The sequence below is a fragment of the Anarhichas minor genome, unplaced genomic scaffold (assembly GCF_050575085.1).
Source record: "Anarhichas minor isolate MPS153535 unplaced genomic scaffold, ASM5057508v1 ptg000025l, whole genome shotgun sequence".
NCBI lineage: Eukaryota > Metazoa > Chordata > Actinopteri > Perciformes > Anarhichadidae > Anarhichas > Anarhichas minor.
This window is the reverse complement of record NW_027466471.1, coordinates 11,537,242-11,565,149: the sequence shown is the minus strand read 5'-3', so window position 1 is coordinate 11,565,149 and position 27,908 is coordinate 11,537,242. Positions and strand designations below refer to the sequence as shown.

The window sequence follows — 27,908 nt, the reverse complement described above, 5'->3', positions numbered from 1 at the left end:
CTCCCCTTTAGCTGTTTCGTAACTGGTTTATGAGACTTTGCAAATGCCAACATGATTTTGTGGCACGGGAAACTCTTCTCACTGTTTCAGTGAGACTGCTCTCCAACTGTCAGACACATACATACGATATTATAAAGGTCCATCATAATGTCTGCATTAAATGCCTACTGCCTTAAAAGACACAATTCAATCATGTGCTTCATGGAGGGTTAGGGTTAACCCTAGCTACCAATCAAATGGTCAGTGACAGCTAAGTGAACAGTATAATGTTGATTTTATGATCTGAACAGCATCACGGTTTTCATCAGAAAAATACAAATATTCGTTCAAAACGCCTGTCTTGAACACATGTTGTTTTTAGCCTGGCTAGCCGCTTGGCTTTGTTCTAGACTGAAACACCTCATTGGATGCCCACAGGATGGATTCTAAGGATCCTGGTGACCCCCCACTCTTCTTCTTGCTCAACCAGCAGGTTCAAATTGTGGTTTGTCCAGGTTTATGACCAAATACCTGAAAATGCAATGGCTTTGTGTTTAGTGCATGTTAGTATGCTAACACTCTAAACTAAGATTATGAACAAGGTAAACATCATACCTGCTAACATGGGCGGTTATGAGACAATGGACCCCTGGGCACAGATTTGCAAAGGGGCCCCACCACGTCTCCAACATATAGGAGCAAGACACACAGGCTGTATAGTTGTTTAGCCTCTACTTCATTTGTGTCTCTTTGTAATAGTTACGCATCTCTCTGTGGTTTTGTGTCTATTTGTCACCATTCTATGGCTCTTTTTAGTTGTTTCTTGTCACTTTATAATTCTTATGGCATTCTTGTAGTTATTTTTTATCCGTGGTTGTTTTGACATAAGCCCATTCAGTAATCCATCCATGCCTGCTAAACATCAGCTGACATCAGCATTTAGTGCAAAAGAAAGATTTTAAACATAGAAGCATTTAAGAATCCTCTTATTCCTCTGATTTATATGATGCTAAAGATGTACGAATTTTACTGATATTTAACTAAAAGGCACAACCCAATGTTGTGATGACAGGCAGAAATCCCTGGATCATGAGCCTGGGTCACTTTGAGGATAAGAGTTGTTAATTGACTTTTTCAGCGCCATAGGATCTCTTCCGATCGCTCTAACAGGATTTAGATGATTAAAAGCTACACAGATGATCACATAAATCCACAGATCCAGAGCCATATTGGATTATCATAGCTGTGCAATTTATGACATTTATACTCTATTCCATTAGTTAAATGTCCCTGATCTAAAAGCTAGTATTCACACAAATGCTTCAATGTAAAATATGTGTGCTGCGCAATACGATTAAGTACTGGTGTTATGGTACAAACACATTTATGAGGATTTTCCAAAAAGATGTCAAGACATCTTAGCTTTTTGTAAGATGTCTGCTTTCAATTCAGTTCTACAACAAAGAGACAAGATACGATGCTGCACTTGGCAACGTGAAAGAAGATATAAACCTCCTGATATATGTTATATTTATTTTATATATATATATTTATATTCATTTTCCTTTATCACAGAGTTAATTAATTATAAGTCACTTTAGTTGAAAAAGAAAAGTGATGCAGCAATGTCATTCAGTCACTGTTTTCCTAATAGAATAGCGATAAAAAACATCCACCAACAAAGGAAGAGAGAAATGGAGAACAAACACTTACAATCTAACCATAATAGATCATTTTATAATATTGTAATATTGCTTCATCTTTGTTGTTGCCGGTTGCTCAACCTCCGTATTTTGCACTTTACTTTCCCTCAAGCTGTATTAATGTCTATCAGAGGTCCCCAATACAGACTGACCTCGGCAGCAGCTCTGTTTTAAAGATGTATCCTCCTGAGAAAGCAAAGAGGTCAAAGGTCAGCAGAGCAGCTATTTTCAAGCTCTCATGTTTTCTCTTCAGTGTTTTCTCTTCAGCTACTCCTGTGTCACATGACCTCCACTTCTGCAGGGGATTCACAGGCAGTTCATCTCTGCCAGCTTCTTGTAGCTCATGAATTTCTAGTTTGTCACAATGACAGAACAGCGAGACTTGCAATGTGGAAAAAACAGTTTAATTGTTACAGGAAGCTACAGCATATGCATGTGGAGTTGTCCATATTAGCAGAAGTGAACTCGATGAAGACCTGCTATGCCTGCTCCTTGCAGGAACTTTTTTATCTTTATGTGGGATGAAAAGCTTATTGTTGTCATACTGTGGGGAAGTCAGGGATGATGATGTAGTCCTACTGTCTCATGAATGAGAGGCAGGTGTATCTCTCGATGAACTCTTCTGCTCACTGTGGTCTGGATGGATTAAATACTGTTAATGTAAAGATTTAACATAGAGCCATGTTGGTCCATCTGTGCAAACAGCCAGCTCTAATCCTCCTAAGTGTGTATGTGTGTACACTCACATATGTCAATGCATGTCCTCTTCCGTCTCTTTTTCCTTCGCCTCCCTCTCAACAAAATCACAAGTCAAATAAACATTCATGGAGCCTCTTTTGATCTCAGCTCAATTTTCTGAAAACACATTGGTGCCTACTTCATAATCCATTCATCACATCACTTTAAATAAGAAAATACAAAAAAAGAATGTACTGTACAGCTTCTAATGAGCATGGGAAGTCAATTGCTAAACTTGTTTTTTATGACTCTTTTTCTTCACTCTCACGCAGTGTCACACATGCAATATGATTTTACTATACAGTGATATTCTTCTATATTAATAATAAGTTGAGGAGGTCATTCTGATTGAAAGATTTTCTGAGGAATTTAAACATGACGACATTTGCTATGTGTTGCAATATATTCTGAAGAGATTTTCCCTTTGATTATCTATTTAAAAAAAGTATATAATATGTGAGAAATTGTTGCAGAAATACAGGTCTTTCTTTGTCCTTTTTGGGTTCCAAGTACCGGTACCGTAATAGCACGATTAGACGCGCATCAACATCCAAGCGGCGGCTGACTTGACCGAGTTTTCCCAAACGACAGCCCTCTTGCCCGCCGCCAATTATGTTTGTTTTTCATTGCGTGAGGAAATGGACGTGTGATATGAGAAGATATAAAAGTGCTATTGTTGAGTCTCACAGTCAATGATTGACAGTTGGCCAACATTGGGCTGTAATTAATCACAGATTTAACGCATCACCCGCCGACCGCGCTAAACACCTACGATGTTACGTCACCAACAGGTGTGCGTTGTGTGTTAACATGCTAATATGCCAAAAATGCTCATGGTGGCTCATTCAGGGGACTTCTGCGTTGGCGTTCACTGTAGTACTATTATGTTCAGTGGGGAGTGTGAGGCCTCGCTGTTGTTTGTGACCGTACAACCCTGATGTGACTTCAGAGCCTCATTCAGCTCCAAAATGTTTTAAAACTCCGAGGAGAGCACTGTGACTGAGTGGACTACATTCTACATTGAGAAGTTGGACCTGTAGCAGGCTGTGGGGGACAGACAGGTGAGTACAACAACCTCACTGTGATGGTTGTAATGTCAACAGGCAAGGTTGTGTGTGCGTGTGCGTGTGTGCGCGCGTGCGAGGAGGTTGTCCCTTAACTATGCACGCAGCTCTCTTGCTTTACTGTGTTGGTTTGTGGCTGCAGGAGCTGTGGAGTTCATATTTTTTTATACATCTTTGTGTTGTATCTGCTTTGGTGGCATTTTATTTTGCTGTTGATTTTATAAGAAGGGAGTTATTTAATGTATGTGGTCCAATATATCTTGTTCCACCCGCCCTGGTGTCCATAGTTATTTTTATTTGTTGTGTAATGGTCTGAGTTTTGTCCTCCTTCTCTGGCTGTATAACTAAGTATCATCAGTTGTATGTGCAGCATGCAAAGTGCCCTCTCTAGAAAAGGAATATATTGTTGGTTTGGACAATAGGGGTCTGTGGTGAGATGTGTGGGCCATATGTTGACATGTTAATGCATTTATCTTTATAGTCTAAACGTGTTCTTTAGGTCTATCATATACCATCATCGTATACATCTATATTTTACCATTATCCTCCTTCTACCCCCACACCCCTCTGGATGCTTTTTAATTTAAGCTTGAAGAACAATCTAAAGGTTTGAACAAGGAGGGACCTAGCAGGGACACCTCTTTCAAATGTATTGGAAAGATAAAATGGGACAAGGCAGTTTAGTGTTTTTAAATACTGATAAAATAATCTCACTATCAGTTCTGTTGCAGAAGGTTTTAAAGGACTACTTTAACAAGAGTTTACGGCCATGCTAGCAGTTCTGTGAGGTTGTTGTGCTGTGAGCTAAATGCATGCTAACATGCTCACAGTGACTAGCATGTTTAGCAGCTCCATGTTCACCAGCTTAGCTTAGCATGTTAGCATGCTAACATTTAGTTAGTTGGTGCTGAACACAAAGACACATCTCCAGAGCCATGCCGCTAGCATGGCTATAAATGGTCCTGCTATTGCCAAAGCTTGATTGCAAAGCTGTAGAGGCTGAGGCGCCTATCAATCAATAATCAATAATTCTGTGGTCAATAGTGAACTGGGATCTGGTGATTGACCTGCCTACTTGCAGCTGTGTTGATGACAGACTGTAGCCACTGGGTCAGTCAGGCAGACATGAGTGCAATAAAATTTGTATGCAAAGAAATCTTGACCGTTGTTTATCTCTGCTCCTGGTGTAACACAACGGTTGTGAAGGGTTCAGCACGTCAGAGAAGAGTTTCTTATTTCTCTGTCACATTCTCTGTGCTCTGCTGTGAAAAGGTCTGTTTCAGCCCAACTGCTTTACAAAATATAATATGCACTTTGTAGCTTTTGACTCGTGCAGAGATTGTGGTTCTAATAATAACTGGCGTATGAGTTCAGACGTATGAAGTTACATCACTTCCTGAGCTTGATAACAGCGCTTTGTTCCACGGATCATTTCAACGCGATTACTATCTATTTCTGATGATGTGTCTCAAAAGAATCAGTCCACTTTAATCTGCATTGTGGAGGTGGATTTTAGGTAAGCAGATTTATACTGTTGACTGTGCTACACTCTAATCTATATAATGGGTTTCAAGCAGAAGATCCTAATGCAGCGATAATACTCAAGTTACTTTAAAATACAATTCCAATGGCGCACTGGCTGGCAGGAGTGGAAGCTGATACTGTACCCTCCATCAAACTGCAGGGGAGCACGGGGAGACCATTTGTGATTGCAGGAATAAATTCATGTGCTTGTTGCTGGGTTTTCAAATTGGGGGGGGAAATATATATATATTCACACAGGAATGTTTCATAAATGAGGATACATGCTGTCATTGTTGTATATGCGGTGGCTGTCAAGCTTGAGGACAAATGATTTAAAGCATAAAATCATCCTTTAGATGAGTACTGCAGTGCGTGACCTGTGTACAGTCATCGGTGGAGATGAGGAAGAGAATTAGTGCTAGAAATATTGTGACCACAGGGTTGATATGGAAACCACAGATGCATGATGTCAGAGGTTATAGAAATAGTTGCTTTTGTTTCCTGAAAATGTTTAAAGCCAAGTTTTTGTTGTTGTTTTTCTGACGCTGAAAGATCAGGAAATAATTAATTTATATTCTGTATGAAAACGGATCACAAACAGTCAGGTAGAACCACATGGAACCAAGGTTCTGTACTGAGGACTATTGAGCAACTCGCTTGTCTCATTGACATTTCATGGAAGAAACTTGTGGGCGTACTGTGGAGAGAGAACATCAGCAGTTTGTTCCCACATCAGCCATACGTACGTATGTCCTGTCAAAATGTCAGTGAGTAATGTCGGGATTGCTCAATGAAAGCATCATCAGCTGAAAACATGCACTCAAAGATTTTTTTTAGGAAGAACCATGCATGCATTTTACAAAACATGAGAGGCATTAATTACAGTGACTTAATGAAAAATCTTCTAATTGCAGTGTGTGAACTTTTATTATCTCTGCCAGGAGGCGTGTGAGTGTGTGTGTGTGTGTGTGTGTGTGTGTGTGTGTCCATGGTTAATCTTGCATACTGCTGCACCAAACTGCATACTATTTTAGATGCTCATTTATGGCTGCATGGTCAAGGACCTTTCGTGGCGGCAGTGTGACTCACATTTTCTGAAAACACCGCTTATTGCCTGTTCGATACCACCGTTGACTGACTGCTGACTCACTACTCTAAACCGGCCCCCGGCCAGTAGGGGCCACAAGAAAGACGCAGAGGGGGAAAATTATTTGCTCAGTTTTACTGTTTTGGACGGTGTGTTTGGCGCTCAGCTAACAGCTAATAAAACAGCAATAGACACATCTGGGTTGTATTCATTCAATCAAACATTACAGCGGTGGTTGTTGCAGACACACCACTGAGTGCATCTTTCTAAAGACCGAACTCATTCAATCTCTGTTCCATAAGATTTACACACAACACAAAATGACAATCCTTACTACCATTCATATTTTTAGGGGAAGTAGAACAATCTTAAAGTAATAGTATAAAAGGGTGAAGGAGGGAAATTGTTTGTTTTTAACTGGAGAGCCAATTGACTTTGCAAAACAGTGTAATCAAAAGAAAAGGTCAGTTAGGCACATCAGCTGTTTCATTTTATACAGCACTGTATAAGAAACGAATTATAAAGATACTTGCTCTGTTTTACAACAGTTCCTGTAATAACACACACAATACTAGAGGGATATGCTTGATCTTTGGATGTAACAATGTGTTTGGACTGTGAAGACATGCATTTGTTGGCACAGACAAGACATCTCTCCAGGACAAAGGAACCAAATATCACTTCTGTATTGTGATTCTTCCAGTACATTGTCGCCCAGTGTGCCGCAGAGTAGTAACATGCTCATTCCCTGTTTACTCTAGAACTCTGCAGGAATACTGAAAAAAAATCGAATTAAAGATCAAAATATATTAAAGGTATTTTAGTGCTTATTTCATCCTGAGAGGGGAGTTTATTCTCAGTGTCTCTGCTCTAAAGAGAAGTCAGAGTGCAGCACAGCTCCGGTTTCTCAAAGGATGCTTGAACTGATGTCCTCTGTTGAAGGATGGCCTCTTTATTTTTGCCGTGCCGCCCTGCTGAACCCTGGGCGTCATGCATTCAGCTTAGAAACAAAAAGCTCTCTGTGCGTGTATGATATAATGCAGAATGGACCAAGGATACTTGTAAATGTAATGCCATTATGAATTGCTCTATACACGCTATTAAACCTCCAGAATAATCGTTTTGAAACCAGCAGCACGCGTATTGCAGTAAATTCTCCTTAAATAACTCGACCAAATCTAAATGACTCTTCACTGTATTTTGAGAAGTAGGTCGTAAAACACCCCGTAGTTCTTTTATCAAAGTTTTAAGCGTCGTCTGAAATATGAAGCATGAATTGCATTTCCTCGCTAAGCTTAGCAGTGCATTTCCCAGAGAAAGACTATACATGGTTATTGTGCGTTTTGATTATTTATAACCTCAGCCTTTATCAGGAAATCTAATCTGCAGGACACCAGCAGGTCTGTGCGTCCTCTGCAGTGAGAGGGATTTTGCTGAAATGCATCTAAATAGGTCAGGTGGGCATGCAGTACGCAATTAAATGTTTCCTAATTTACCAGAGAGCTGCACGTGGCTCCGGATTTACACACGTAGGCTAAGCTTGTTTCCAGAGCATGGGAAATTTGCACGTTCATCATAATCAAGAGAACACGAAAGAAACACAAAATAAATGTTTTTAATGTTTTTCTCCACTGAACATTAAACTGCTTTGTTAGCTTCCCAAACAATTCTTTTTAGAACAAGGTAATACACCTCATAGAGGAGTAAACTTGTAATTACCCTTCTAATTTCAACAACGTAAACTGTAGAACAACAGTTGTCAAAGTCACATAAATTGTTAATAAATGTTTCTCGTTGATTCTGCTCAGGTTGTTGCAGTGGTGGGCCGTCAGGGCCAGCTAAGCCTTCTCTGCTGGCCTAAACAGAATCACAAAGTTAAAGCTATTTTATCATTTTTCACAAATGCACTACATGTATTATAAGCTTATTTTCTCATTGCACAGCTCCTGTCTTCCTCGGTTGCTCTGCTTCCAGCACAGCTTGTTTTAAGGAGAGCTTTTATCTAATCAGATTCAGCCCCAAGCAATCTACTTCCTGTTTACACCGTCACGCGCATGCCCAGTGTACGTTAATGGTCACGTGCTGTCCGCCTTCGAAGGCTGCCGTGTGGATGCAGATCAACTCGAGAATGATGCTGAAACTCCCGTGTGGACGGAGATCGTTTCTATTTGACAAATCTGCATCCAAGTAGAAACGGAGTAGTATGGACAGGGCCTCTATGTAAGGAGAGAGGCCCGAGGCCCTCTAGGTAGACTTTGCAGTTTAAGTGAATGGGGACGATATTGTTGATTGTCATAGTCTTCAACCAATCGGATCTTTAGTTTGACATGTTCATGCCGGCGTTTGCGTTCGGGCCTCAGCTGTTTTTTGTTATTGTTCCGGGTTCAAAAGGTCACACATCCCGTTGTCTGTTACGTGAGCGCAGTCCACCGAAAACATTATATTTCCCACAATTTAAGCTTCTGCATTTTCCAAATGCACTAGTATTAATCAAACGTATTGTTCGGTTCGTAAGCCTCGTAGCAAACGGTTTAATACGAATACGTGTATTATTACACCAATAGAAACAAATAACCGTAGCTCAGTAGGACGGCACAGAAGGCCCAGGTATAAATTGCACGGCCATTGGGTTGTTGTAGTGCTGTAAATCATGTGAGATCACCGGACTCCATCCACTAATATGGATGATAAAAGTGTCCAAATTTGCATCTCTGATTGCGACTCCTCATCCCACTAAACCTAATCAGTTTATTATTTTCTATGTGGGAGTGTCAGATGAAATCAGGACTCGAGGGTAATGTTTGAGCACATCGCTGTCCTCCTCACCCATTAGAACATCTTTCAAATTGAGGAACTTTGCCATCTGCGGTTCTTCATCTCGCTGCTGCTGCGGATGCATCTGCCTCGATAATCATCACTCTGTGAAGCAGGGCAACGTAAAGCGCTGACTCAGTCATTAACGGTGGCAGCGAGGTTCTGAGGCCCGGATTTACAACAGCTGTTGCATTTCGTGTTGTGTTATTAGAAACAGCTGCAGCAAGAGCTGGGGCTGAAATATCAAATTGAAATCGGCGTGTTCGTTGCCTGAGAAAATGCTTCATGGTTCAATGAATGAATGCTGAGGCCGTTACATGCCTTCCCCCTCTGACTGCCTTGCACTGTTACATCTGGCCAACACCATCAGATCAGAGGAAATGGAATCATTAGGCCCATCAGCTAAAACTAAGAGGGAAGTATAATTTGAATGTGTGTTCATTAAGATGCTTCTCTTTTCCACGAACCAGAAGAAGAACCTGTAAAATAAAGTATTCATAGAATTTACTTACCAACAACAGTATGACAAACGACAGAATACTTTTTAATAACGCAATCATGTCTATGTATTATGGTTAAATAGGGGGTTTAATATCATTTATTTAATGCAAAGAGCTTTCTCAGCCACAAAACAATTTGTCCTTTTTAAGACGTCAAAATGCAGTACTGAAAGTATTCATGGGATGGATGTGTTTTGCGAAACGCCCGGTCAGCTGATTGCAGATGGGTTGCGTGGTGTTTCTAACATGTCTAGAGGAAACGACACAGCTCTGTTGACACAAACCTCTGGACACCATCAAGTCAGCAGCAGTGGAAGGTCTGTGCTTCAGGTACGACGGCGTTGTTATAAAATGATTTTGATTCAAAAACATATTCATCTAATGAGCTCTGTTGGAAAATGATGTTAAATGTGATGAAATGCTGGTCGTTTTAAATATTATATTATATTATATACTTTTTAATTTTTCACAGAAATCTCTTAAGGAAGCAATGGAAGGAATGGATTCGTCAGAAGGTTATGATTATCATCAGGACTATAACTACAGTTATGAAAGTTTCATTCCACACGAGGAGTCAGTTTTCCAGCACAAATCGATGTGCATGAAGGAAGTTTTGTGTGTGTTTTTGCTCGTGGTCAGTGTGGTCATCTTTCTGCTGGGCTTCTGTGGAAACGCTCTGGTCATGTGGATTTCTGGCTTCAAGATGAAGAAGAGCGTCAACACCACCTGGTACATGAGCCTCGCCATCTCCGACTTCGTCTTCTGCGCCTTCTTCCCGTTCAGCATCGCCAACATGGCGATGGAGGAGTGGATCTTCGGCCGCTTCATGTGCAAATTCGCCTCCTCCGTCATGTTCCTCAACATGTTCAGCAGCATCTTCCTCCTGGTCGTCATTAGCATCGACCGCTGCGTGTCGGTCATGTTTCCGGTTTGGGCTCAGAACCATCGCACTGTCAAAAAGGCGTCCGTCGTTGTTTTCATTTGCTGGCTTCTCGCCATCGGGATGAGCTTTCCCTCTGTCATCTTCCGGGAGGTTAGCACCCACATGGGCAGAACCATTTGTTACAACAATTATACATCGTACCAACACGGTCACAAGGTGGTTGCAGTGAGCCGCTTCCTCGCAGGGTTTGTCGTCCCTTTCGTTGTCATCATCGTCTGCTACTCGATCATCATCCTCAAACTGCGAAGCAACAGGATGATGAAATCCTCGAAACCCTTCAAAGTCATGTCTGCACTCGTCGCTGCTTTCTTCATCTGCTGGCTGCCCTACCACGTGTCCGTCCTGCTCGAGCTCAAGCTCGACCACGACCATCAAAAGTACCGCAGCATTTTGGTCGCCGGACTCAAAGTAGGCACTCTGATGGCCGCAGCGAACAGCTTCCTCAACCCGGTGTTGTACGTTTTCATGGGCAACGACTTCAAGCAGAAGTTCAGGATCTCCGTGCTCTCAAAGATGGAGAACGCCATGGCAGAGGAAGGCCGCACCACCAGCCGATACCTGTCCAGGTCCAGCTCCATGGATGGCAGAGCTTCCACACACATCTAGAACCCAAACTGTTTCACTCAGGGCACCCACGTGACATCGAAAATACTGTTTTTCTGAAATGCAATTAACTAACACAAGATGTCAAATATGTATAGATTCACAGTAATAAGCCTTTTCATTGCACTGTTCTACTGTTGGCCAGCATGGCACAACACATTATGTAGTGGAAGAATCTGAGAGCTTGAGCCAATATCTAAACATGTACTTTACTCACTGTGCACTGCTCAGTGACATCAGTCACATGCAGCAGGAGGAATGTTTTCAGAGCAGTTTGAACTGCAACACGTCGAGGAATTTATTGTTGTAAAGAGTGTAGTGTAAAAGAGTGTAAAAGAGTGTAAAATACGAAGGATACTTTCTGATAATACATGTATCATCATTATATTAAGCGTTGTCTGAAATTATATTATACCAAAGGAACATTCAGTGGGCTCCTTTCACAACCAATTGGCGTGTATTGTTTGATCACAAATGGTGGCAGTAGATTACTAATTGCAGATAACATTTGTGAGTCTTTCAGAGCTCGTGCATCGATTTTATGGCATTTACTTTGATTAGTGAGACAAGAGAAAATGTGTACAAAAGGAAATGATCTCTTTTTTGCAAATTTGGTGGAAGGGGCTTCAGTGTTTTTGCAGGAAATAGTTGCTCATCAGTTTGTAGATTTGACCTGAACTCAAATATGAAGCACCAGGCCACACAAGTGGACACAAACAGAAGATCACGAAGAAACACTCGCTGAAGGAACAAAGCCAAAGAATTGATTTCTAGTATTTCTTTTTCTGGCAGATAAAACCTCAGCTGTCCAAAAAGGGATGTTTCAGGGTTTTATTTACGACACCACAGTACGCAATATTTTTGTATTGCAGCATTACTGTATGTTGTGTCAGACTGACCCAGATACAGTGCAGAAATGGGTGGAGGACTGCTGTTGAGATATGTGCAGTGTAGTTCGTTCTCATGAATCATAGAAATACCGCACACCAAGAATTTATTACCAGGTGACAAAAACAGCGTGTTGGATGGCCTTTAATCTTTGTTATTTCATGTATGACAGCTGTTCAGTGAATGTGATTTGTGCAATACATTTTTTTTTTTTTAATAAAGCTGTAACTATAAAAATCAGCTCTTTGATGTTTTAATTTCTCATTATTGAAGCAAAATGTATTCATTTATAATTCATCCACAGTCATGATGGTATGATCATGATCAGATGACTTTGGAAAACTATGGCACAGAGAGCTTTAATTTGAGAGTCAAGTTGAATTAAGTTTGATTTATTTGAAGTCAAAAAGTGCCAACAAGCATCAGCATTTCACTGGTGCCTCACTTGCAGTAACAAATGCAGACATCACCCCTCTCGTTACGAGTAGTGGGACCGCTGCATTTTTGCCAAGACCCTTTGAAGCCTGAAAGAGCAATAAGAGTTCCTCTTGTTAGACATAAAAAAGTAAAGTGGTTCAACATCTCGAGGGTCAAAGTGATTCTTCCCCTGAAGGGTTAAAATGCACAAAAAGAAAAGATTCACGTGCCGTGAACGGTGAGCCTTTTGAACAGAAGTAATCTCACTTCCTACAATATAAAAGGAATAAGAACCACAAGAATTTTCTTCATGTTGAAACAGCAGAAAGCAGGAGGAAGACCCAGAATGCAGAGGTTATCTGAGTCACAGGCAGTGAACCACAAAACCACAATGACACAATGGCAGAGTTTACCTTTTTTTTAGCTTTTTTTTTTTAAGCTTTGTTATTCAAAGCTTTATTGTAACAATTGGACCACGTGCAGCATGTCGGTAGAGACAAAAAGGAAGCTAAAAGGAGATTCTGGACTTGAGTTTGTGAGGTGGTCAGAAAATAAATTACAATGTTGCTCCGTATCTGCTGGATTGTTATAAGGGCAGCTGCGTGCTAACATGTTCGCCAAAGATGTTTTTTTTTTTTTTTAAACTAATCTGTTAGTTGCTACAGATTCAGACATCTTCTTAGCCACATGACGGCATTGCTCTGTGGATGGCAATGCAGTTCAGTCTGCCGCTCGCTCCATCCACCACTCGGTCCAGACTGAAACTTCTCAACAACCATCAGATGGATTGCCATGTTTGTACCGACATTCATGTCCCCCTCAGGTTAGATCCTCTAGTGCCACCAGCAGTACTTTGGTTAACACTCAAACGCCTGCAAAGCAAAGGACATTCCCATGAGCCTCAGCTGTACTTTGTTAATGGTAATTGGAAAATGTGAGCAATGCTAACAGGCTAAACTACAGTGGTGGACATGGTAGATTTATACATCATATTCCATTAAAATGTGAAGCTGGTTAACCTTATCTGTGTTGTACAGGAGGTCCGTGATGTGCACACTGGACCATAAAACCACTGTAATAACTTTACTTTGACTAATATATTTATATATGTTGGGGTATATTAAGTACTACTGAATAATGGAGAGACTGTAGTGAGATCCTTGTATAACACATTTTCTCTGATTTTTTTTAAAAACACACAATCATTTTTTTACGTTTCTTCAGAAATGACAGTCGACCATAGCACATCATTTTATGCACTCATTTATTGGGCCTTATCACATTACATTCATTCCATAGAAAATACATTCATTTGTGACACCTATGCTCAGAAAGTGCCGGCTTGTCAATGAAAGCGAGAGCCAATAAAGTTTAAAGCATGTGTTTTAAAAATAGAAACAACTTCTCCGCAATTGCTTGTTGCAATACAAATGTTATCGATGTGTCGCAATCACTATAAAAATATATTTATATCATTCTGAAAATGGAAGTCAGTTAATGTTGCCTGGCTCTCAGTCACCAGCGTTTTATTTATTTATTTGTTTATTTATTTAGCATATGGCATAGCACATTGAGTACCGTTATAAGACGTGCTGCTTGTAGAATTTGAGCAGAATTTTTCACACATTTGTGGAGATTTTTTTTTTTTAATTATGAGGAGTAAAATAATCACCAGCTTTAACCGTTTCATAGCGCCTCTTACAACAAAGCAATAAAACAAAAACAGTTTTTATTGATGAATACAGTAACTAAAAATAAATCTATTCTGATCACTACTGCTAACGGTTACCTCCGATCTAAAACACAAGTGTAACGCCTAATTTTTCCGTGATCTTTGGGGCGAGTGTTGCACAGCAAAGTGCTTTTTGGATTTCTGCATCGAGTCCAGTGTTAAGAAAACATATTCACAACCAAAGTAGCTCGACATGTGCACTGCACGGCAGAGATAAATAAATGCTGTTGAGATAAATCCTCTTCTCCCCTTGAGTCAGTGCCTTCAAGAGGGATCATTCATCATCTTGAATACGAGGAGCTGATCCTTTACATCATTGAAAACGAGATTCTTCTTACTTCCAGTAAGTTGAATAACTTACAAAAACTAGGAAACACACCGTATCATCATCAGGTAGTTAAAGCCTGCATATTGCATTTTCCCCTCTGACCAAGGGCTCAACGTTTCAAAGTTCTCATGTATAAAATAGTATTATTCTGGAACTGTGATAGCAGCAGAAGATTCATACATTTTACTGTTTTCTTTTCTCATATTTCTCTTTTGCACAAAATAAGCCCATGTATATTTTGGGTCACATGTTTCTTCACTGGCAACAGATCACCCAGCACAGTCCGATGAGCCTCTCTGTGGTCACAGCCATTGTACCTTCTTCATGTTAAGGCATGGGCTCATGCCCACACAGCACATGTGCATAGAGCAGGAGAAAGGAGTGCTTTTCATTTAGCCAAAGAGAAAAACAACCTCTGCAGTTAAAACTGCCTCTTTTATTAATGCATGAAGCTGCTGAGGTTCAACAGAAAAAGAAAGGAACATGAATAGAAAATTAAAATAGGAGGACAAAGAAGACTGCTTCAACCTATGTTCACAGAAAAAGAATTGAGAAAACTTTTCCAGTAACGTAGTCCTACAAAGTATGGTGCGGAGTCTGTTGACAACAGTCCAATTAAAGGAGGGGAAAAAAAGAAAATGAGGGGATCACGTATATCATCTTGGCATATATTCCTCTGGAACTCCAGACATGTTCCTTTTCCTCAAGGAAGAGTCTACTGTTCTGATCAGTTCATTGATGTTCGCTCGCATTTCTGGAGTATAGGGGTCATACTCGAGCTTTCGTAGCCCCGACCGCTTAAAGTTCCCATCCTTCTGGCCCTCGACGCAGAGAAGGCGGTCCTCGGAAACCTTCAGACCCAGAAACTGCACCATTCCCTTCAGCTGGGAGAACAGGCCCCTCTTCACATTCTCAAAGTGGACCACGTGGACGACCTTCCCAAAATTCAGCCAGTCCAACGTGTGGGACGCCCACCAAGGGGCATAGTTCTTCACAAACTCGGGCCACTCTGCAGGACAAACGAGAATGAAAAAGATATAAAAAAACGAATTAATTAAGTCGTCAAATTGGGGACTGAATGGAGTTGAAGTGAGTCATGATGGCCAAACACTGACGCAATTTAGCTCGAGGAGTGTGGCGCAATTTACGGCGGTGTACATGAAGTCATTTCTGAAAGAATTGGAGAGTAAAGTGGACATTCTTGGTTGTCAGTCAAACTTGCAGCGGTACTGTAGAAAAAGCTTTTGCTTGCAACTTTTACTCATTGATAATCTACCGGCCCATAAAAGCGTCTGCTGGCAGGCGCCGTGCTGCATTAGCAGCAACACATCTTCACTGTTGTCGTTAAAGTTTAAAGCCTGCTGAGTTTGCAGTGCTGTCTGAGAAACCAATGAGAGAAGCACAGTGGACAGAATATTAGATGCTGCATCCGAAAACACAACCAGCGGTAGAGAGACGCTGAGGAACTGCCGGGTCTGTTCTCCTTGTTGTCAAGCTTTCAAAAGCAGCCAGCTTAAAATAAGAAGGAGACAAAATAAGTGCAGTTCTACCGGCTAATGTTTGACTGAATATCAGATTTAGTTAAGATACTTAAGTTCTTATTAGAAGGGGGTTGACTTTAAAAAAAAACCCACATAAAGGGGTTTATGTAAGAGCCTTTAAATAAAGCCACCTGATAACACTGAAACACAACAGAGCACTTTGTAAAAGGACATGCCCTCCAAAATGCGTTACACTTGCCCCGGAGCTGACTTTACGGGGCCACACTGGAGGGCGTCAGCGTCAGTAGCATCATCTGAGCCCCCCCCCCCCCCTGAACACAATGTCACGCTGACTCTTAAACTGGATCCTCTCGCTGCATTGGAAGTGGCAGCTGTCAGAAAGCTCTTCTCTGAACTGATGTCGCTGCATCATCTCCCCACCGACAGGAGGAGTGAGCATGCATTGGAAACGGCAGGCCGAATGTGCTGATGTTTCCACAAAGAGAGACAACCGCTGGGTCGGCAACTCTCCGGCCTCTGGAGAACCGATTTCAGCCTCGCAGGAAGTCAGCGAGGCGGTACGCTGACCAGACAAAACCAGTTGCCGTGGTTACCGAGACACACCAAGTGAACGAGCTAAAGCGGAATCTGCATGAAATATAAATACATCTCAGTAAAGGGCATGCCGTCATATAGACAAAGGGTTACTGCAGCCAGGGGTTTCATTTCTTTAAATGATGCCATGAACAAACCTTTTTAAACTCAACTCGACTAACGACACATCACTGAACGTTTCACAGTGCAGTGAGACTACATGTCCAAATGGTCTGAAAGTGACAACTTAAGTCTAACAGTTTTACCTGGTGACACAACTCATGATCTGGCCCACAGGGACTAAGGTTGTTGTTGTTGTTGGCTAATTGTTTCGTTTCTCATTTTGATATCGTGTTGGGAATGGTTTTAAAACGTGTTGTGCTCTTTGTGCTCAGCCACATCGGTTTATAAGGTCAAAACCAAAACAGTCTGATGTTTATTGCTCGTTTCCTCAAATTCCTAACCCTTCTACGTCATCGTAGACCATTTCTCAATTATTTTATTATTACCACATACTAACAGTGACCACATTGGTTTTCATTTATTTTAATTCAGTAGGCCTGGAGGGCTTTTCTGATTGTATAAGATTAAAACTGCTGAGGAACAACAGTGTAAAGACTCATTTGTCCTTCAGCTGGATCGATTTTGGCTTTATGTTCACAGATTCCTACATTGCGCCTCGTAAACTGAAAAATCTATCTCAACTCTCTTGCTTTTAGTTTACAAAAATATGTTTACACAAACGTCTTCAGTTTCTGTGTTTAAATCACAACACAGGATGCATTGTTACAAATACTTTGCCGTACAGTGGCCAGTGTTGTAGTACTCGATCGGCCTCAAGACCACTTTTTGAAGGTCTCGTCTTGAATTCCACCGCATTTTCACTCTGTCTCGGTCTCTGATTAAGATCGCTAAACTGCCTGTTCACTTCTGGGTTTGCTCAAAGAACACAAAGGAAGATTCCCATACATCAATTTCCACAAGACATTTCTCGTGGTGCACTTGGCAGTAAAAGAGGAGAACCTTTATTTGTTTTCTGTGGGGAATGCGGATCTTCCAGATCAATGTGAAGAGTGCGTATATGGTTTACACGTTCCACATTTTATGGTCAGTGTGACCTGCAGTGTGGTACTCGTACTGGTCTTTGTCTTTACTCGGTCTCGCCCTGCCTAGGTCTTGGTTTTGACTTGGTCTCAACGTCTTGGTCTTGTCTCTGTCTTGATACACTCTGGTATCGGTTTAGGTGGTCTTGACAACAACACTGTTACTGGCTACAGCCGCTCACCTTTCCCTTTCCAGTGGGCCTGAGAAGCAAATCCAATGTGTCCGCCATATTTTCTGTTAAATTCAGCCATGAGGGCTTTGTAGGGGTTTCGGATCATGAGGACGCTGGAGTCGAAGGATTCGATCTCCTTCTTGCCGCTCTCGTGCGTCTTAATGCAGACCGTCCTGCCACTCCGCCAGTGGTCCCGCTCCCCTTTAAATCCTGTGAAACAACGACAATCCCGCAGTGGATACATTTAATCCACAGATACGTCAATGAATATGTTTGTGAACCAGATGAATGTCGGTGGCTACCTTTATTGTAAAGGGAGCCATCAAAGTAATAGCTGCCAGTGTAGAAACCAGTGGCGAGTTCTATCAGGTGGCGAGCCCAGGTGTTGCCGGCTCCAGGGAAACTGGCGAGGGCCACCAGCTGCTTGGCACGAATGGGAAGGAAGTGCCGGTCCATGCAGCGGTTATCTGACAAAACACAAAGACGGAGAGAATTTATTGTTATAGATTTGTTTTATATATAGAATTACTGAAACAATCGACAGTGATAAACATGGGCAGGATATGTGACAGTGCCTTGAAATGTGGGGTTGAAAGACAGTGCAAAGTATTTGACAAGTTGCTCAACACAATCGAGCTTCGAATAGACACTGAAATTGAGTCACTTCCTGCTTATTGACTTATTTAGTAATAACAGGCTGAAGACAAACACGTTATGTTGAAAAAATGGAAGTTTGTGGCAAAGATATTTAACATCACTGGAGAAAAGGTTCAGAAAATACAGGCATGGAGACACATTCTGGTGTTATGTTTTGTTCTGCGTGGGTTTCCTCTTCAGCCCAAATTGCCTAACAATGCCCACTCACTGACATTAAAGTGTGACGTTAAGATATAACAGATTTCAGAGAACAATTTGTCCAAAATGTTTACATAAAGTTCACCTCCCGCTGCAGCTTGTTTTTGTGTTTTTGTTTACTGGGCTCTGTGTTTTTGCTGATCCAAGCTGCAGCTGTCTGCTGCGTTGAGGAAACTGACAACAAAAATGCATATCCTAGAGATAAAAATAATCTAGATCAAATAAACAAAAAGTAGGTTGCAAAACATTTCTACATTAGATGGATGATTGTCAACACTTTATATAAAGTCAGGTATTTGCTAGTTTAGAAGAATATAGAATCAGCATATTCACACTTGGTTCACCCTGATGTGCATCTATGTATTTCCTGCACACGGTGGCTGACATGACTCTCATTCCAATGCGCCCGTTTATATGCGGCTGTGAGCCACCAGACGTTACCTTGAACCTGTGTCTGGTACACCACAAAGTACTCGTCGTTCCCGCAGCTCTCGAACTCTTCCCCGTGGCAGCGGTTGAGACACATGCCCTCGTCCTCCGGCTCATGAAGGGAGAAGAGAGAAGTCGGGAAGCCGCAGTGACACCGATCTCCAGCCAGGACGGCCAGCGTTTTCTCCTGAAATACAGCCGCCATTAAACACTATAGACACATTCAGGTGTACAAATGTACAATGCATGAATCCAAACACCCTCACCCTCTCTGTGCACATGTCCACACATTTGTCCACAGACATGTTTTGGATGACCGCGCTGAAGGGAAGTGCCAGAGTGACATTCTCTGGCCTGTTGAAACACCCTTTGAAAATGGCACTGCCATCTGAAACAGACAGAACAACCCAAAATGTTATTCACCAATAGGAAGAAGAAAAATAAATAAAACAAACACTTTTTATGGTTACTGAGCACAGCTTCCATCAAATTGGCCTCTATTTACTGACCCTGATGAAGAGATCCCACTGGGACTCTCTCCAGTCTACTGAGGCCCTGACCTGCCAGCGGCATCAGCCAATAGCAGCTCTAACATCCCTGCTGTGTGTGGATGACCTTTTAATCTCAGATCCTAACTCTGGTCGGATGGACAGACCATAAATCACGACAGCAGAGAAGAGCTGCTTCTTTCCTTCGCAGGAAGTTGTTAGTTTAGCTGTAAAATTCGGTGTCGTACTTTTTTCTTTGTTTCTGTTCTTTGAACTGCTACTCCTGCACACGCATCTGAATTACAGAATGATTGGACCACTTTTTTCCAATGAACAATCGAAACGGCGTGAAAAGAAAAAGTGGTTTTAAATCACGATTGAACTGTTGTCATATTCCGCCTGTCGTGAGCAGCATTGCTTCATTACAGGTTGGAAACCGCTGTTACAAGTCACTGCAGAAGAAAACCTTAATTTCAGCCTGTCAACATGTCAGCCGTGCTGATGTCAACACGAAGCGCTCAACAGACTGTTAAGCATTTACAACAGAGGAAGAAAACTAAAAGCTTTTGACTGTGACACCACGATGAAAACCACCGGTAGCCATATTTGTGTATCTCATGTTTTATTTATTTTTGACCTTTTTCCCCAGACTAAAAGTCTCATTTATAATGTCATGTCCTTGCTCTCTTTATTTCCCTGCAGTATATCTTCGCTGCATCCTCTTTCTAGTTGCCCTTCTTTGCCCTCGCATGTGGCAGAGCTTTTTAAATCAACCTGAGATGCTTTTTGTTTGCGCTCCGTTGACTAGCATCACCCGTACGCAGCGTTCAAACGTTCTCCTCAAACAAGGTCTCGAGCAAATAATGACATCACTGATGAAAACGCATAGCTGAGGGAAATGTAGGAGAACATAATCTGGGTTGTATAACAACGAGGCAAAGGAAATAAATGCACAATAATATTTTGCAGGATTATCATAGCAGTTATGTTTTGCGGAAAACACTCAACCATGTGACCGTGATGGCCTCCAAGTGGTGAAAACCACAAAACAGCCACCTCGACACATTTCCTGCATTTCCTCTTTGATGTTCACATGATGGCGATCGGGGTCAGAGATGAAAACACAAACATGAAGAGCTTATTCAGCAGTCTGACGGCAAACAGAGGAAAGAAAAGCAGAAATGAAAATAATAATAAACAAACCGCACTGGACGAGGACAGTAAGATCATTTAAATTGAACGGTGCTTAACTATTCGCCGTAGATGTGTGTACTAACTCTTTCCTTTCACATTAGCAGGTTGTTTCTGAGAAGCAGTTGGCAGATAAAGAAAAAGGAAGAGCAAACAGAAAAGATGTAAAAAGTTCCCAAACCCCGTGGTGGGGACTTTTTTTTTTTCTCAAGATTTTGAACAAACTACCTCACCACAGATCTTTTTCACTTCTGTTAATCAGCCCTTCGCTTCACTTCCGTTGAGTTTTCCAGCAGCAGCGAGAGTTAAGGATGCAGACCACGGCTGGCTGGGCTACGTAGGGAGCACAGCTCTCCGGGGAAAGAGGTGAACACAACCAAGCAGCCTGCTACCAACTCTGTGGCATTAACCCAAAATCAAACTCATATTTTTCCTTGGAACAGCCTGGCTAGTTAAGATTTCTGAATCAGAACAGCATCTTGGTGCCTCAGTGGATACTGTTGATATATACACAGGTCTGCTCATTCTCATGGATATCAATACCAATGTTCACCAGGGCTGTCCTCCACTAAAGAAATTCTCAGTTGACTAGCAATACGATTTTTCTGTTGTTTTTTTGTTGTTGTTGCAGAGTGTCAGACTCACAGCGGCGTGCCGACTCCTGGCTCAGCTCCAACCTATAGATGGACAGTCGGTTGGCTCCTCCGCACAGGTTGCTCTTCTCTCCTTTACACTCCATGTTGCATTCGCTGTCTGAAGCATTGGGAGCCTGGATCTTGTGACCGCAGTAGCACTCTGCTCCGAACTCCAGACCTGCATACATGTACCCTCTGGAGGGAAGAGAAAGGGGGGGGGGGGAAAGCATTAGCATCGTTAGTAAAGGAGAGACAGAGAGAGAGGTTGAAGTGATTGTTCTGAGCCTTCATGACATTTTCTTAATCCTTCACAGGCCAATGCAGATTAGTATGCGGACCAGTAATCAATAAAACCAAGCAAATGGTGCACAGAGGATAGAAGCAAAGATGAGAACACATCCAAACGTTACTCTGGAATAACATCTCTCTCTTTGGTGAAGATGCTGTGAGACTCTTGAGGCAATTATTCATCTACTGAATCCATCAACAGAAGGCCTCTTCTCTCCCCCTCTGTTGCTGCGTGGAGGATTGGACTCCCAAGAGGCCTTTTGGTTGCAATTAGAGGTCCAACACGTCCCTCGCACAGGACAAATCCCCTGGGCTGTCAACCAAACCCAAACCTCTGTGCTCTGCTATGTGCTGTTGCCCCTCATTTGTTTGTCTGTTCCTATTAACCCGCTGCTCTGGGTGAGGAGGCGAGCAGGCTGCGAGATCCAAGAGGAGGAAGCAAGCTGAAAAAAACCTCTCTCTCTGCTCCTATTCTCTGCTCTGTGAATCAGTGATGGGTGTAATTCAATGCATTCGATAGAGCCGTCTCTGGTATTCCACAGGGAGTGAAAAGAGGTGAGAGAAAGATGGGTGAGGTAGCAGACAGAGGGAGATAGGATGTGAGGAAACGAGAGACAAATGGATGATGGGAGCAGAGAGATAAATGCTTTGCAAAACTGGTGCATACATAACTGTTTTTTGTGTTTTAAACCTGTACAAACTCCTGGATTGGATTGTTATGCTAATACGAGCAAATTTGGATTATAATGTTAAGAGCACCAGTTCTGGGAAGGCCTTCCCAGAAGTGTGGAACCTGGCTGCAGGTATTTGCTCCCATTCAGCCAGAAGAACATAATTGAGGTCGAGCATTGATGTTGTTTTGGCTCACAGTCGGCTCTCCTGTTCAATCATCAAAGGCGTTACATGCACGGCTGGACTATTAACCAGGAAAAGCAGGCAGCTACCACAGCCCCAAAGAATTGTCAAAGGTTTTGCGCTCTTGAAACCAGGCTTTTCAAAAGAGTTTCCAGCGTGTGTGTGTGTGTGTGTGTGTGTGTGGCTAAAGGTAGCAGTATCATTTCATAGAAAAATTGCCAGCACACTGAGAAAAAGGAGAAAGAGGCTCTTGATTGTGCCATGTGCAAAGAGTGACACAATATAAGAAAATGTGACTAAAAGTGTCACCATTGTATCCCCTTTTGAACGTGGAATATATTGATTGTTATGCATCTCAAGAGCCTCCTTCATTGTCCCCGGCTCCTCTAGTCCATGTCGACGTGTCCTTGGGCAAGACAGTTAACCCCAAATTGCTCCTGAAGGCTGTATGAATGGGTGTGAATGTGAGTTAGTCCTGATGGGCGGGTGGCACCATGGTAGCCACTGCCATCAGTATATGAATGGGTGTGAATCTGGAGGCCAGGCAAGTTCCTCCACATCAAACACAACTATTTCTTTATGGACCAACGGGGGCATTGATATGTTGAAACAGGAAAAGGGCCTCCAACAAACTGTTGACACAGAGTTGTTGGAAACACACGTTGCCTCAAATATAATGAAGGTTTCCCTTCATTGGTACAAAAAGAGCAAAGCCCAAACCAAGAGAAACAGCCTCTGTCCACGAGTACACAATAGGGGCGTCCATATATTTTTGGCCGTATAGTGTATTTTAGTTGGACGGTAATGTTATTCTTTAGTGTAGTGTTTTCATCATAAAACCCATGATTGACATTACAGTCTCACTCTAGGGCACATGTAATGGCTGTCCTGGAGCTTTTGATCATACCACATAATCTTAGATTCATAGATGCTCAGATTTCCCTTTTTTCAGCGTAATTTAAGTCAAGTTTTGATAAATGCTGTTTCCAAATGAACTGTGAAACTCAAAAACTGTGAAAACTCGATAATGTGATACGACTGAAAGCTCGTGAAGAGGACGTTATTTTGCACATCAAGACATATGTTGATGTTAGTATATGTGACAGGCCCGTGTTAGTCATTAACCGGATCAATCGGATCTGTGACTCTGGCTCCAAACGCCACACATTAAACATTTTAATCGATGTCTGGGGTTTTTAATTTCCACATCAGCTCTACTTTTATTCATCAGCCTGACAGTAGAAGTAGAGAAGAGATGATATCTAATGGAGTACGGTGTTTTTGTTTGCTGCTGTCATACCTTTCTGCACAGTTGTCCTGGCAACGAAATACAGTCATTTTTTTGTAGTCATAAAAGGAAACTCCTCTCAGCGCTCTTTTCTGTGTGTCGTCAGTGTAGCAGCCGAAATACTTTGCTGAAAAAGAGAAAACATACACGTCAGTTATCGAGAAAGACGTTTCACGTCGGCCACAAAAGAGTAGAAGGTGAGCTGTCCTCAACAGGATCTTCCTCACATGCCACACAGTGTAGTAACGGAGCACACAAGGAGTCCAAAGTGGGGCAGAATCTTTAATTATTTATAAAGGCACACATCCCCTTCTAGTGGCTTGTAGCTGTAACTGTCATCTCTCTGCATTTGTTCCAGTAGTGTGTGTGGGGGTTGGGCTTCAGTGCACCTCTGCAGAGGGATACTGCAACCCTTCAACAGCTTCTTCCTTCTCATTAGCACACTGTCTCTGTTTAACCGAGCTGCACAGGCTCCACTCTACCTTTTAACAAACATCTCACCATCTGTGCTGTGCCATTAACCCTCTAAGCCTCCGATGATAGCTGAACGAGTCCCGGTCCCACCGCATTACTTTAATTGTTATAGACTAAAGACCTGCATTTGTGCAGCATGTGGTTGTGCTGCAGGACTCGGCTGTAATCTTCCTCCTAACTATTGTTGAGCTGGGAAATAATAATCGGCTTCACGATGAAGGAAAACGCTGATTTATATTAAGCTGGAGCCTCATTTTGAGTGGTGTATTTCTGCTTCGTATGACATGAGGGTGAAAGATGAAACAGTCCTATTACCTGTTTTATTCGTTCTATAAGCAAACGTTCCACAATAACCTCCCTGTAACTGGTGGATCACATTAACAAATGTCAAGTGTTTGTTCAGCTGTATTCTACCCTCTGTCCACTCCTTTAGTTTCCCCCTCGACAGAGTATGCTTCTGTGCCATTGCACCACACAGTGCAAATGGGTTTGTGTGCTGCGGTCGGCATCTTATGCTCCAATATCCCCTCCAAATTAAATCCAGAGCCAGTGGGAATGAGTGCATTTGCAGTGAGAGAAAAAAAAAAAAAACTGCGGAGTAATGAGTGGAGCTTGGCTGTATGGGAGCAAACGAATGCTTTGATGCTGCTAATTACTCCATCATCACTTTCTGCTGCAGTCCTGTGAGCTTAGTGTTTCTGAACGGGAGGGGGAGGAGGAGGAGGAGGACTGAGCCAGACTATCAGATATCCCAAAGCCTCAATAGACATTGTAAACATGTTTGTTTTCCTGGCCTCGAATTGGAAAAAAAAATAGCTCAGCACTGCACTAGAAAAACATTGGTCTTTAATACTCTACTCTCTAATGTGCAGAGAGGTACTGTGCTGTTACTTATAGTTTTTTATAAAAGAACCACTCGTTTGTTTTCTCTTCTGGCTCGACTCTCTTCAGGCTCTGAGAGCTTGGAGTTTGTCCTCGAGTAGAGAGTGAGATCAAAATCAGGCAAGCTGCCTCCACATTTTGTCCCAACGCTAACACAAACGGAGCAGTAGTCACTCACACGCGTGTTTCATATTCATGGGCGGTTTATATTCTCCACCTGCCCGTACTGCTCTCTGGAGGGAAACCAGAAACCCACATAACCACAATGGACTTGTCGTAAAAATTTATGGTGTCGTGGATATGAATAAATATTAACCCCAAGTAGCATGTATTGAGACTGGACCAGATGTTTACAACTGCTGAACTGAATGTTTCATACTGGTGGAATAATAACAAAGAACATTTACTCAGGTACTTGAGTATTTATTATTTTATGCTTTCTAGTTCTACTCCACTACATGCCAGGGAGAAATATTGTACATTATACTAAACAATTCATGTATTATATTATATTAGTTGCAAGTTACTTAAGATTTTACAAAACATATCACCAGTTGTTTAAATATGATGCATTTATAGATTAAACTGCCCATCATATTACTTTAGGTATAATTAGAATAAGGAATTTGTAACATAGCAGATTTACATTGTCGTATTGCTAACTTTACTAAAGCAAAGTATCTGGATAATTATTCCACCACTGAGTGGGGAAAGGCAACATGCAAAGCTTTGTTCATTTCTGTTGGCGGACTGGAAGCGACATCTGTTCGGAGGAATGCTTTGTGTGGAAAAGTAACTAAGTACATTTACTCGAGTCATGTACTTAAACTACAGTGTTTGTGTATACCCATTTTATACCTCTATTTCACCACATTTCAGAGAGAATATTGTACTCTGCTATTGTACTCCACTACATTTATCTGACACCTATAGTTACGTAAGATTAAGATTTTACAGACAAAACACATGATCGATTTGTGAAACTGCCCAATAGCAACAATTTTAAAATGGTGCGAACATGTTAATAGATTAGTATTCTGCATGGGTGCTTTAAGTACATTTTGATGAGGATAGTTTGAATGAAGGACATTTACTTAATATATCTAAAGTATCTCAATACTTTGTTATTACTCCTTAATTAACAGATATAGATGTTGGAGAAATCCACTGTTTGACTTTGTTTTTAATCATTTATACTTAACTAATTCAACAGTGCAGAGTGTTTGACAGGGAATGAATAGCCAAGAGGAGCAAGAGAGAAGTGAGGCAGCTGTAAATGATATCCTCTTATCTGCTCGTTTGATCACGTTTCATTTGGAAAGGAAAAAGTAAGCAGGATACTCGTACAATCCAAGGTCAGAGATGTCGGCCCTGTTTTCAAAACCTTTTTGTGACTTGATAAGATGTCACATTCCAGTCAGGAGTTTATATGTAAACCGTTTCTGTCAGGATTATGAAATCCCACAGTTATAAAAACAAAAAAGAGAGAGAAAAAAGTAAATCCTGTGATCGTGAAGTTATATAGATGTTGCGGTTGTGTAGCAGCCGAACATGTGCCGAGCGGCACAAAGCCGAGCTGCAGCTGAAGCTCTGTGGGCGAGACCCTTGAAGGATTCACTCTGAGACGAGACAGAGGACTTAATCATAATCATCATCTCACTCCGCTCTCAAGAGATTTCCTACATTCTCAGTCATTAAGATGATGCGATTTGTAATTAGAGATTACTTTGGATCAATTTCATATTAACATCAAGTGCTGCCTGTGTGTTTGCCAGAGAATGTGCATTATGAATCCGCCTGTAATAAAATGTCCTACATTCTTATAATTTGTTGAATTCTCATTAGCAACTATGACACAAAACAATGGGTTATTATAATCATTGTTCTTAATATTTTACACAAGAATCCAGTCGTAAACAAGGAGTAGTCATTAATGTTGCAGCACTGCAATTGCTGGCACACATTGTGACTATTCCTTCATTTAATTTACTGTACCAGTAAATTCTTTTTTTGCTTTGTTGATCTGCTTAATGGAGCACTGCATTGAATTAATGTATTTGTTTTGATAGATTTTTATTTATTTTTTTGATGTGGGAGAAGCCAAAGGCAAATTTCAACCCTCTTTTACAATTCATCTGTTGTTGAATTTGTAAAACTGTCAGCTGAAAACAAAACCATTGCAACAGTATAGTAAAGTATTGTTGGTACGACCCACCTCTTCCATTGTCCACGTCTTTGGCACTGCGTCCTTTAAGGGCACGGTTCCAGTTGTTGGTGTAGTCTCCACCCCTGCGCACCGGCTCCTGGCCCTCCTGTCTGGCCTTTTTCATCCACGGAGGGCCATACCTCCGCCCGGACCTGCGGGTCTCTTTAAACACTCTGCTCATGATGCCAAGCCCCCGGGCGCCTGACATCGAAGGACGGCTTCCCATCTCTGAAGCGACCACCGCGTTCCGGCCGCCCCTGGCCCCGGGGCCGCTGTCCCCGACGAAGCCAGAGTGCAGGAAGACGAGGCTCCCGGCGGTCAGGTAGAGGAGGATGAAGGAAAAGAATCGGACGGGTTTCCTGCGGAAATAGCGCTGTATCTTCAGCAGAGGCTTGGCCATGCTGGCTCCCCCTGCCACTCAGACACGCTTTCCCAGTGATGAAAACTCATAAAGCAGAAGAATCAACACCAGCTGTCCCTGTTCCCACCACGCAGCCCCAACGAAAATGAAGAGAAAGTCTGTTAAAGTGTCTTAATCCTGTATGAAGGTCCTCCAAACAATAGCATGACTATTCCCTCATGTAAGCCTCTTCAGTCCCGTGAGGAAGAGGCTTTACACCTGTGCTCTGTGCTGCCCTGTCGAATG

General features: G+C 41.9%; 2 protein-coding genes across 2 annotated transcripts; one reads left to right on the top strand and one right to left on the bottom strand.

Moving 5' to 3' along the window:
• The first annotated feature begins 9,864 nt into the window (after positions 1-9,864).
• Positions 9,865-12,083, top strand: cmklr1 (chemokine-like receptor 1). Its single transcript, XM_076099587.1, has one exon. It carries the CDS (start codon positions 9,900-9,902, stop codon positions 10,956-10,958), a length of 1,059 nt encoding a protein of 352 aa, XP_075955702.1. The 5' UTR covers positions 9,865-9,899; the 3' UTR covers positions 10,959-12,083.
• Positions 12,084-13,240: 1,157 nt separating this feature from the next.
• Positions 13,241-27,662, bottom strand: wscd2 (WSC domain containing 2). The gene is made up of 8 exons (XM_076099588.1): positions 27,272-27,662; positions 23,713-23,827; positions 21,280-21,464; positions 19,222-19,343; positions 18,968-19,142; positions 17,974-18,138; positions 17,681-17,881; positions 13,241-15,329 (listed from the first exon to the last, which is right to left on the bottom strand). Exons 1-8 carry the CDS (start codon positions 27,660-27,662, stop codon positions 14,977-14,979), a joined length of 1,707 nt encoding a protein of 568 aa, XP_075955703.1. The 3' UTR covers positions 13,241-14,976.
• Positions 27,663-27,908: the final 246 nt, after the last annotated feature.